Genomic DNA, 12,585 nt, shown 5'->3' with positions numbered 1-12,585 from the left:
TGATAGAAGTGTGTCTGACCACTGGTGAGAAAATTTCATTGTAGTCTACTCCTTCTCTTTGAGTGAACCCTCTTGCAACAACACGTGCTTTATACTTGATGCCCTCAACTGGAGAAATTCCTTCCTTCCTTTTAAAGACCTATTTGCAAGTCACAACCTTTCTCTCTGCTAGCCGTTTGTGTGACGACCCCACCTCTCCCTAAGGCGTACCAAAGGGTTCGGCGGACCGCCTGCCCAGCTCTCGCCAGGACTCACTCACTATCTCAATCGAATCATATATACACAACCATGCACCATAAATAATATTCACGATTCAAACTTATAGTTTACATCGATAGGAATCAGGTACAAAGTCTTAATACACCAACTAGTACCAAAACGTATACAATCCAAGTACAACATGTTTCGTTCGGGGAATAGCGCGAGTACAAAACCAAAATTCAAAAGTCAAAACAAAAGGCTACACTAGTCTTTATCAAGTCTCTCGCGTTACTCGTACCCCTGTAAGGAAAACAAACTAACGGGGTGAGCCAAAGCTCAGTGAAGTTCCCAAATATCAAATTGGGCAACAACCAAGTTATAGCAAAATAAAAGTGAAATGACGAGCAAACAAGTCAAATCAAGGAAATAGTACTTCAGCTAGTCAAGTAGTATTAGATGCACATTCACATATAAGGATACGGTATTCATGTTACGGCTCCATTCCAGGTTGGTCAAGTGGTAGTTGACACTCCGTCAACTTTCAAGTAATTTCAAGTCCAAATAAACTCCACTACACGCCAATTTCCGTCCACCGATTCACCCCCTATTCCGGGCCCGCACGCCATATAAACATGGGTGGTAATACTCGAGTATACCGTTAGTCGAGGAGATAACACTCCACTCGACATTACAAGTGACCCAGGGTTTGTTATCTAATCGACCAGGCCCTTGCCGGCTCGACTCGATTAACTAGCCACAGGGTTTCTGGAATTCCAGGCAAGATACAATTCAAGTACATGTACAACAAGTCAAGTATGATCAATAGCAAGAACAGGTCATATTAGGGCAAGTGCGATAAAGTACACCCTTGCCTTTTCATTCATTGTCATGTAATCACACAAGTCAAGTAGGGAGTACACATATCAAGTACAATCGGATATTTGGAAGCACTCACCACAATAGTGCTTCTAGTTTTCGAGTCGAGGTGGTACTCCGGGTTGGGAGTCCAAATCTGCGATAAAACTTTACTTGAGAACTTTGAAATCAACCAAGGTTCAAAACTTAAGCGTTTCGTTCGATAAGAATCAAGAAATTGAAATTCACTTGAGAAGAGTCGTGAAATAGTTGCTCGCTCTTTAAACTGGAAAATTTGATAACATTTTTGCTTGAATATGACTCTTGAGTCAAAAGTGCAAGTAAAACGGTTTCGTAGTGATTCATATCATTTTCCTAAGGGTACAAGTTCGGCCAAGTCCTAAACAAGTGGCAAAGGTCCTCGATAGTTCAAGTGATAATCACTTAACCTTCACTCAAGTCGCAAAGATAGTTTTCTAGACCTCGAGTAAAAATTTGGGCAGCATGCCCTTTGTGTTTACCTAATTTCCAGCCATTTAGGCTTCATTATTTTTCTTCAACAACATCCCAACATCATACAAACAAGCAATTTATGTCAAGAGCCGTTCCATAGGCTCACAATATCATAACAACAAGAATCGCATCAAGTACAAGTGCAGAAACGCAATTTAGTTCAAGACAGATTTGACGTACAAATGCGGTAATACCATACCCGAGGCTACGCTTATCAGATTAAAACGAAACCTATGCCGTTTCGAAGCTAAGACACAGAGCTACAACATTCATGAAGGTCACGTAGTCCAGTTCCTAATGTAACTTAGTCAAAATCTCAGATTACTAAACCAGAAACCAGTTCGTCGGTTGTTTAAACGCAGAACACTGTAATGAACCTAACTCAGTGTACACAAGTCCGAATCAGGTTTTCTTTGAGGCGTTTTAAAGCTACTTCAGAGCACTACAACTTTTATGTTTTGGCCCAGAGCTAAATCAGAAGGTATCCTAGTCAAAAATCGTGATAAACTGGACTGAACTGAAGAAACGGACTGCTGGGGAATTCTTAAAACAGTAGGGGTATTTTGGACTTTTCACATTCTGCGTTGCTCCGATTGAGCTGAAATTTTATAGGCACCTATAAAACACCATTCTCTACAACTTTCCTTCTTTGACCAAAGGCCAATTCGGCCTCTAACATATAGGTACAATTTCGGACAGAATGCTTGGGCAATTTTCCAGAAATCTGGAATTTTTAGCTCTAAGTGTAAATTCCTCAAATTTCTGGTTCTATTCACCACTAAACAACCTTATATAACCTTAATTACAATATTCATGCATCATACATCACATTGAGCAGAAAATCAGAAACCCTAGTTCATCAAATAAATTGGGGAAAACCTCTAAATCATGCTAATCATCCATAATCTCACCACTATAATCACCTACTAAACTTAATTTAACAAGATTAGATGTAAAACTTGGAGAGATAAACTCTCTTACCTTGAATAAAAGTCACCAAGAGTAGCACAAGCTCTCCCCTTCAAGAATCACACCACCACTCACTAGCTAGTCACTAGAAAGCAAGTTTAATCGGTTTACTTCGCTCGATTCCTCACTTATTTGTTGGATTTGGAGATGAAATGAAAGATTTCCCTTGGAGTTTTTCCTCCTTGATGCTCTCGGCCAGCTCCAGCAGAAATGAGGAAGAATTGGCTAAGTGTTAAGGTTATATGGTTGGTAATGGTCTTGGGTAAGAAGCCATGAGGTGGTGACACTTGTCACCACCACCACCCTTTCTTTTTCTCTTTCTTTCTTGCCTTTCTTAGCCACCAATTTTCGGTCAACATGCTGCCAAGAGAGAAGATATTATGTGCAAAAGTCAACAAACTTGTTGGGTAAGAAAAATGGTGGTCAAGTGGTGCGTTCAATCGGTAATGCGCGGGACCCGCCGGTTCGCGCCGTTTTTCTTAAAAACTCACGTACTAGGGTTTTTACTTCCCATTCACTAACCTTATATCATTGCTACTACTCACATATTATTTCTCACTTAAGAGTCACTTTTAATCATCAAATTGATCCTTGGCCAGTACCGAAAATTCATCCGGCGGAAAAAATCGCAAAAACCCTAATTTTGCTCAAAACTTGAAACCAAAGCGTAAAACCTTATTTTCTAGGTTTATTTACACTTAGTGTGATATAATGAGGTAGGGGGCCTTAATAAATAATAATTTTCAAATAAAAGGCATTTTTGAGGAAAAATGTAGGAAATTTGCGGGTCCTCACATCCTCTCCCCCTTAAAAGAATTTCGACCTCGAAATTCATACCTTTTGTCGCGAACAGGCCAGGATACTTTTCTTGCATATCCGTTTCTAGCTCCCAAGTTGCTTCTTCCACTTCATGATGCTTCCATAGTACCTTTACTAAAGGAATTTGCTTGTTTCTCAAGTCCTTCACCTTTCGATCCAGTATTTGAATAGGTCGTTCTTCATAGGTTAAAGACTCGTCAAGTTCAACATCTTCGGGTGGCAAAATGTGAGTCGGATCCGGATGGTATTTCTTAAGCAAAGAGACGTGAAAGACATCGTGGATCCTAGACAAGCTAGCTGGTAACTCAAGTCGATAAGCCACCTTTCCTATTCGTTGTAGCACCTTGAAAGGTCCTATATATCGTGGTTGCAACTTTTTCCCTTTTCCGGATCTAATCTTTCCCTTCAATGGTGTGATCCGAAGAAACACCTTATCTCCTATTTCAAACTCCAAGTCTTTCCTCCTATGATCGGCATAGCTTTTCTGACGGCTTTGGGCTGTCTGAAGTCTCTGGCGGATCACTTTCACCTTTTCATAGGCTTCCTCAACCCATGGTATAGTAGCTGGATCTATTACTTTTCTCTCTCCTACTTCATCCCAATGGATTGGGGATCGACACCGTCGTCCATACAAGGCTTCATATGGAGCCATTTGAATAGAGGAATGGTAACTATTGTTATACGCGAATTCAACCAAAGTCAAGTATTGGCTCCAACTTCCTTTAAAATCCACAATACAGGCTCTCAACATATCCTCAAGAGTTTGGATAGTTCTCTCAGATTGTCCATCAGTTTGTGGATGATATGCTGTACTATAACTCAACTTAGTTCCTAGAGCCTCTTGTAACCTCTGCCAAAATCGAGATACAAACCTGGGGTCTCTATCCGATACAATACTCACTGGTACCCCATGTAATCTTACTACCTCATCCATATAAATTTTAGCAAGTTTCTCCAAAGGATATTTCATGTTCACTGGCAGAAAATGTGCAGTCTTAGTCAATCGATCCACTATCACCCAAATTGCATCATGCCCCTTTTGTGTGCGTGGCAACCCTGACACAAAATCCATCGTTATGTGCTCCCACTTCCACTCAGGGATCTCTAAAGGCTGTAACAAACCTGACGGCTTTTGATGCTCAGCTTTTACCTGTTGGCACGTAAGACATTTTTGCACAAACTGGGCAATCTCCGCCTTCATTTTCTCCCACCAATACAGATTCCTAAGATCTTGGTACATTTTATTATTCCCTGGGTGCACCGTATACCTAGAGCAATGTGATTCCTCTAAAATCTCCCTTTTCAATTCCTCATCCCTAGGTACCACGACACGATTTCGAAACTTTAAAATTCCATCAGGGCTTAGATTGAAATTAGGTAACTCCCCTCTCTTCACTCTCTCTACCCACTTCTGCACTATTGGATCCTTCACTTGGCCCTCTTTGATTCGTTCCATCAATGCCGATTTCGCCTCAATATTTCCAAAAATCACCTTTTCCGGTTCCAAACGAGGTTTCCACTCACATACATCTTCCAATAGGCTCCACTCTCTCACTATAGAACTTGCCAATTGAGCCTTCCGGCTTAAAGCATCTGCTACAACGTTGGCCTTTCCAGGATGATAGTTAATTGTACAATCATAATCCTCTAAGAACTCTACCCACCGACGTTGTCTTAGATTTAACTCCTTCTGAGAAAACAGATACTTAAGGCTCTTATGATCCGTATAAACCTCGAAAGTTACACCATAGAGATAATGTCGCCATTTCTTCAAAGCGAACACTACAGCTGCAAGTTCCAAGTCATGGGTCGGGTAATTTTGCTCATGAGTTTTTAACTTTCGGGATGCGTAGGCAATCACATTCCTATTCTGCATCAACACACATCCTAGCCCTTCTTTCGAAGCATCAGTATAAACCGTATAACTATCCTTTCCACTGGGCAAAGCTAAAATTGGAGCCATAGTCAATTGTTTCTTAAGCTCTTGAAAGCTACTTTCACACTTAACATCCCAAATATATTTTCCTTGTTTCTTGGTCAGGTTAGTCAAGGGTCCTGCAATCCTCGAGAAATTCTTTATAAATCTGCGGTAGTATCCTGCTAAGCCTAGAAAACTTCGAACCTCTGTGGGATTTTCTGGCCGTTTCCATTTAGCCACAGCTTCCACTTTCGCCGGGTCTACAGCAAGGCCATCTTTCGAAATTATATGACCTAAAAACGCCACCTCTTCCAACCAAAATTCACACTTACTGAACTTAGCAAACAGTTGGTGCTCTCTCAAGGTTTGCAATACTATCCGCAAATGTTGTTCATGCTCCTCCCTTGACCTCGAATACACCAAGATGTCATCAATGAACACCACTACAAACCTATCCAAGTAAGGTTTGAACACTCGATGCATCAGATCCATGAATGCTGCTGGGGCATTGGTTAAACCAAAAGGCATCACTGCGAACTCAAAATGCCCATATCGAGTATTAAACGCCGTTTTTGGCACATCCTCCTTCTTAACTCTCAATTGATAATACCCTTGTCGCAGATCCAACTTGGAAAACACTACAGCCCCTTGTAACTGATCAAATAACTCATCTATGTGGGGCAAAGGATATTTATTCTTAATGGTTACTGCATTCAATCCTCGATAGTCAATGCACAACCTTAAACTCCCGTCCTTTTTCTTAACAAATAGAACTGGAGCTCCCCACGGCGACTCGCTCTCATGTATGAACCCCCGTTCTAGCAAGTCCTGTAATTGCACCTTTAATTCCTTAAGCTCAGCAGGTGCCATACGATAAGGAGTTTTAGAAATGGGAGTGGTTCCGGGTACTAAATCAACCTTAAATTCAATCTCCCTTTCGGGTGGCAAAGACCCCAATTCTTCCGGAAATACGTCCGGGTATTCACTGATTACTGGCATGTCTTCCAACTTAGTCTTTTCACCCGGAGTGTTAATTAGGAAAGCTAAGTAACCACGAGCCCCACGACTAAGCAACTTCCTAGCCCTCATACCCGAAATAAGTGCAGAAGAGGCTATCATACCCCTCACATCAAGCTTTAGGGTTGCCTCTCCTGGTATACCAAATTCGACCACTTTCATCTTACAATCTACCCGAGCATGATAGTGAGCTAGCCAATCCATACCTAGGATAACATCATACCCCTTAATGGCTAGACTAATAAGGTCCACTACCAATTTCCGTTCGCCAATCCAAATATCACAATTCCTATACACCTCATTCGCAAGCAAGATTTGATTACCTGTAGGTGTTCTTACCTCTAAGTCATAAGGTAACCTTTCAACTTTCGAGTCAATGCCAAGCATAAATGCAGGATTAACAAAAGAGTGAGTAGCACCGGGATCTATCAAAATTCTAGCTAACCGGTGAAAAACAGGGATTGTACCTTCTATCACCCTGGTTGGTTCAGGCACAGTTGTTTGATCTAGCGAGTACACTCTGGCCGGTACCCTCGACCTAGCCCCTCCAGCAGTAGTCGGCTTCGGGTTTGACCTGGCAGTCGACTGAGTGTCATTGATTAGCGGACAATTGACCATCTGATGATCCGCACTTCCGCACCTCAAGCACTTCCGAGCCTTTCTCCAGCACTCGTCCTCAGTGTGGTTCAATTTTCCACAATACCCACATGTCACTCGGGGAGTGGAGGTTTGACCTCCCTGAGTAAAACCTCTACCTTGACTTCTACCGCCCTGGCCTCCCCTCTGGGCATTCCCTCTCGGAGCACTGCCCCTAAACGTGTTCGAAAATCGTCCACTTCCAGCTCCACGACCGGATTTAGCGGGTGGCATGCTTCGCTCGCCTCGTACCGACCCTTGGGCTCCACTAGGTGCCCCTTTCCGCTTAGCGTGGAAATTCCTTACTTGCGTCCTAGCAGTTTCTATCCTCGTGGCCTTCTCCAGAACCTCCGTAAAAGTATTGATTTGGACCGCTGCTAAGGCTTCTTGTAATTCCACATTTAATCCTTGTATAAACCTCCGTACTTTTCTCGGCTCCGTAGCTATCAGTTCGGGAGCAAATTTGGACAACTTGGTAAACTGAGTCTCATACTCAGTTACACTCATCAACCCCTGACGGAGTTTAATGAATTCGTCCTCTCTCTTCTCCTGGACGATGGGTGGAAGGTATTTTTCGTTGAAGTCCCGTACAAAGTTTAGCCAAGTCCAGGCAGTTTCCTCTCTCTCCCACTTGGCCCTCACTACATTCCACCAAGCCCTAGCTGGCCCTTCAAATTGGAATACGGCAAATTGGACTTGTCTCTCCTCAGTGTAGTTTAGGGCAGCAAAGATATTTACCATGGCCTCCAGCCATTTCTCAGCTTCATACGGGTCTGGTCCTCCTAAAAATTTGGGTGGAGAGAACTTCTGGAATCTCTCCAAGGCTCTATCTTGCCCCGAATCAGGGTCTCTAGGTTGATTTACAGACCCTTGACCCTGTTGCTCCACTAACCGAGTCAAAATATTAGTCATCTGTTGGATGGCAGTGGCCACCTGATCTCCCCCGGCAGTCTGGGGTTCAGGTTGCTGTTCAACCGCTGCCTCCCTCTCCTCTATCGGTTCAGGCACCGGTTCCTGTACTTTCTCACCCTCACGGCCTCGCCTGGAACCGCGTTCTCGATTAGTTTTCTTGGTCCGACTCCTTTTATCTTCCATGTTTGAGAGTCAACCAACTAGAACATATAAACGGGGTAAGGTACGACTCATATATCGCGTTGCAACAACATAACTAGAGGCAAATAAACACGTAAGAAACAAGCACTTTATTTACATATCAAACAAGTCGTATATACAGGCCAACAAGTCACGTAGTCAAAGGCTATAACAGCCGAGGAACATAGAACAAAAGATATTTACATCCACCAGGACACGTCTAAAACAAAAACAAAAGAAGACATGTCGTCCCACTATGTTCCTAACTAGCCCACAAAACCTCCTAAAACCCCGATCCTAACAAGTGGTCTGGCTAGACGCCGACCCAACTGACTCCGAGGACGCGCTCGGCTCCTCCTCCATGTCCTCCTCAGGATCCTCCTCTGGATCCTCCTCAGGGCCACCGGGAGCGGCAGGAGCTACAGGGGCTTGGCCCTCCTCGGCCAAGTCCTGCATCACATCCTCTACAAGTGCCTCGCACTCAGTCAGGATGTGGTCGGTCCGGTCTCGTATGTGTCCAACTATGTGCATCAAACGTCCAGTCACCGCATGAGCCTGATCACGGTAAGCATCAGACTGCTGCTGCTCCGCCAGAACTGCGGCCTCCAACTCGCGTATCCGAGCTCCCTGATCTCGGAGAGTAGCCTGGAGACGCTCTATCTCCGCAAAGCACCTACGATTGGTGCTACCCAATCGTCTCCGATCGTCATCTATAGCAAGCACTACTCGGTCAGGGTAAGAGTAGGTCTTCCAGCAATCGCAGCGCCGGATCTTGCGCGCTGGGGACCACCGCTGCACTGGCCCGCCGGGAACCTCCTGGTATGTGATCACGCGACATACAGGGCCCACTAGATATGGCTCGACCACGGAAGCGTCAGTAGGTGCGTCAGTAGGCACCTCAGGCACCTCAGGCACCTCAGTAGGTATCTCGGTCGGTATGTCAATAGGTGCAGGCTGGGACGGTCCAGCACCCCCAGAAGAGTCAGTGTCTGCCATCACCTAAGTTTGCAAATAACATTGCAAAGGTAAGTACACATCAAGCGCAAAACAAGGCTAAGGCTAAACGCAATAATAAAACCCTAGCCGATAATAAAACCCTAGCCTATCAAGTCAAGCACTCAAACTATCCCGATCAATTCAAACCTAGGCTCTGATACCACCTGTGACGACCCCACCTCTCCCTAAGGCGTACCAAAGGGTTCGGCGGACCGCCTGCCCAGCTCTCGCCAGGACTCACTCACTATCTCAATCGAATCATATATACACAACCATGCACCATAAATAATATTCACGATTCAAACTTATAGTTTACATCGATAGGAATCAGGTACAAAGTCTTAATACACCAACTAGTACCAAAACGTATACAATCCAAGTACAACATGTTTCGTTCGGGGAATAGCGCGAGTACAAAACCAAAATTCAAAAGTCAAAACAAAAGGCTACACTAGTCTTTATCAAGTCTCTCGCGTTACTCGTACCCCTGTAAGGAAAACAAACTAACGGGGTGAGCCAAAGCTCAGTGAAGTTCCCAAATATCAAATTGGGCAACAACCAAGTTATAGCAAAATAAAAGTGAAATGACGAGCAAACAAGTCAAATCAAGGAAATAGTACTTCAGCTAGTCAAGTAGTATTAGATGCACATTCACATATAAGGATACGGTATTCATGTTACGGCTCCATTCCAGCTTGGTCAAGTGGTAGTTGACACTCCGTCAACTTTCAAGTAATTTCAAGTCCAAATAAACTCCACTACACGCCAATTTCCGTCCACCGATTCACCCCCTATTCCGGGCCCGCACGCCATATAAACATGGGTGGTAATACTCGAGTATACCGTTAGTCGAGGAGATAACACTCCACTCGACATTACAAGTGACCCAGGGTTTGTTATCTAATCGACCAGGCCCTTGCCGGCTCGACTCGATTAACTAGCCACAGGGTTTCTGGAATTCCAGGCAAGATACAATTCAAGTACATGTACAACAAGTCAAGTATGATCAATAGCAAGAACAGGTCATATTAGGGCAAGTGCGATAAAGTACACCCTTGCCTTTTCATTCATTGTCATGTAATCACACAAGTCAAGTAGGGAGTACACATATCAAGTACAATCGGATATTTGGAAGCACTCACCACAATAGTGCTTCTAGTTTTCGCGTCGAGGTGGTACTCCGGGTTGGGAGTCCAAATCTGCGATAAAACTTTACTTGAGAACTTTGAAATCAACCAAGGTTCAAAACTTAAGCGTTTCGTTCGATAAGAATCAAGAAATTGAAATTCACTTGAGAAGAGTCGTGAAATAGTTGCTCGCTCTTTAAACTGGAAAATTTGATAACATTTTTGCTTGAATATGACTCTTGAGTCAAAAGTGCAAGTAAAACGGTTTCGTAGTGATTCATATCATTTTCCTAAGGGTACAAGTTCGGCCAAGTCCTAAACAAGTGGCAAAGGTCCTCGATAGTTCAAGTGATAATCACTTAACCTTCACTCAAGTCGCAAAGATAGTTTTCTAGACCTCGAGTAAAAATTTGGGCAGCATGCCCTTTGTGTTTACCTAATTTCCAGCCATTTAGGCTTCATTATTTTTCTTCAACAACATCCCAACATCATACAAACAAGCAATTTATGTCAAGAGCCGTTCCATAGGCTCACAATATCATAACAACAAGAATCGCATCAAGTACAAGTGCAGAAACGCAATTTAGTTCAAGACAGATTTGACGTACAAATGCGGTAATACCATACCCGAGGCTACGCTTATCAGATTAAAACGAAACCTACGCCGTTTCGAAGCTAAGACACAGAGCTACAACATTCATGAAGGTCACGTAGTCCAGTTCCTAATGTAACTTAGTCAAAATCTCAGATTACTAAACCAGAAACCAGTTCGTCGGTTGTTTAAACGCAGAACACTGTAATGAACCTAACTCAGTGTACACAAGTCCGAATCAGGTTTTCTTTGAGGCGTTTTAAAGCTACTTCAGAGCACTACAACTTTTATGTTTTGGCCCAGAGCTAAATCAGAAGGGATCCTAGTCAAAAATCGTGATAAACTGGACTGAACTGAAGAAACGGACTGCTGGGGAATTCTTAAAACAGTAGGGGTATTTTGGACTTTTCACGTTCTGCGTTGCTCCGATTGAGCTGAAATTTTATAGGCACCTATAAAACACCATTCTCTACAACTTTCCTTCTTTGACCAAAGGCCAATTCGGCCTCTAACATATAGGTACAATTTCGGACAGAATGCTTGGGCAATTTTCCAGAAATCTGGAATTTTTAGCTCTAAGTGTAAATTCCTCAAATTTCTGGTTCTATTCACCACTAAACAACCTTATATAACCTTAATTACAACATTCATGCATCATACATCACATTGAGCAGAAAATCAGAAACCCTAGTTCATCAAATAAATTGGGGAAAACCTCTAAATCATGCTAATCATCCATAATCTCACCACTATAATCACCTACTAAACTTAATTTAACAAGATTAGATGTAAAACTTGGAGAGATAAACTCTCTTACCTTGAATAAAAGTCACCAAGAGTAGCACAAGCTCTCCCCTTCAAGAATCACACCACCACTCACTAGCTAGTCACTAGAAAGCAAGTTTAATCGGTTTACTTCGCTCGATTCCTCACTTATTTGTTGGATTTGGAGATGAAATGAAAGATTTCCCTTGGAGTTTTTCCTCCTTGATGCTCTCGGCCAGCTCCAGCAGAAATGAGGAAGAATTGGCTAAGTGTTAAGGTTATATGGTTGGTAATGGTCTTGGGTAAGAAGCCATGAGGTGGTGACACTTGTCACCACCACCACCCTTTCTTTTTCTCTTTCTTTCTTGCCTTTCTTAGCCACCAATTTTCGGTCAACATGCTGCCAAGAGAGAAGATATTATGTGCAAAAGTCAACAAACTTGTTGGGTAAGAAAAATGGTGGTCAAGTGGTGCGTTCAATCGGTAATGCGCGGGACCCGCCGGTTCGCGCCGTTTTTCTTAAAAACTCACGTACTAGGGTTTTTACTTCCCATTCACTAACCTTATATCATTGCTACTACTCACATATTATTTCTCACTTAAGAGTCACTTTTAATCATCAAATTGATCCTTGGCCAGTACCGAAAATTCATCCGGCGGAAAAAATCGCAAAAACCCTAATTTTGCTCAAAACTTGAAACCAAAGCGTAAAACCTTATTTTCTAGGTTTATTTACACTTAGTGTGATATAATGAGGTAGGGGGCCTTAATAAATAATAATTTTCAAATAAAAGGCATTTTTGAGGAAAAATGTAGGAAATTTGCGGGTCCTCACAGTTTGACCAATTCCCAAGTGTCGTTCTTGTGTAATGACTCCATTTCATCACCCATTGCAGCAAGCCATTGAGCTGACTCACTGCCTGAAATAGCTTCTCTATAGGTAGAGGGTTCAGGAGAATCCACCTCCTCAGTAACCTGAAATGCATAACCTACAAAATCCCGATACCTGCTGGGAGGTCGTATTCCCACTCTCCTCGCACGATTATAAGCAATATCGTGCTGCTGAGTTTCTGACGCAGTATGGG

At 43.0% G+C, this 12,585-nt stretch overlaps 1 protein-coding gene and 1 long non-coding RNA gene across 4 annotated transcripts; both read right to left on the bottom strand.

The window, feature by feature from the left end:
• Window positions 1-263: 263 nt before the first annotated feature.
• On the bottom strand, window positions 264-3,005 carry LOC113701032 (uncharacterized). Its single transcript, XR_011818197.1, has 2 exons — window positions 2,551-3,005; window positions 264-501 (listed from the first exon to the last, which is right to left on the bottom strand). It is a non-coding gene; the product is annotated as an uncharacterized lncRNA (long non-coding RNA).
• A 5,112-nt stretch (window positions 3,006-8,117) lies between these two features.
• Window positions 8,118-12,007, bottom strand: LOC140010931 (uncharacterized). 3 transcript variants are annotated; one of them, XR_011818125.1, is made up of 3 exons: window positions 11,553-12,007; window positions 10,159-10,215; window positions 9,266-9,503 (listed from the first exon to the last, which is right to left on the bottom strand). XR_011818125.1 is itself a non-coding variant. In XM_072058593.1 (2 exons), the coding sequence occupies exon 2, from the start codon at window positions 9,014-9,016 to the stop codon at window positions 8,318-8,320; it is 699 nt and encodes a 232-aa protein (XP_071914694.1). In that variant the 5' UTR covers window positions 9,017-9,019; window positions 11,553-12,007; the 3' UTR covers window positions 8,118-8,317. The 3 variants fall into 3 exon arrangements, 1 of the variants encoding a protein (XP_071914694.1); XM_072058593.1 differs by lacking the exons at window positions 9,266-9,503; window positions 10,159-10,215 and adding an exon at window positions 8,118-9,019; XR_011818126.1 differs by lacking the exon at window positions 10,159-10,215.
• Window positions 12,008-12,585: the final 578 nt, after the last annotated feature.

Source organism: Coffea arabica, chromosome 7e (assembly GCF_036785885.1).
Source record: "Coffea arabica cultivar ET-39 chromosome 7e, Coffea Arabica ET-39 HiFi, whole genome shotgun sequence".
NCBI classification, from domain to species: Eukaryota; Viridiplantae; Streptophyta; class Magnoliopsida; order Gentianales; family Rubiaceae; genus Coffea; species Coffea arabica.
The sequence above is the reverse complement of the archived record's forward strand: the minus strand, read 5'-3'. Positions and strand labels throughout refer to the sequence as shown.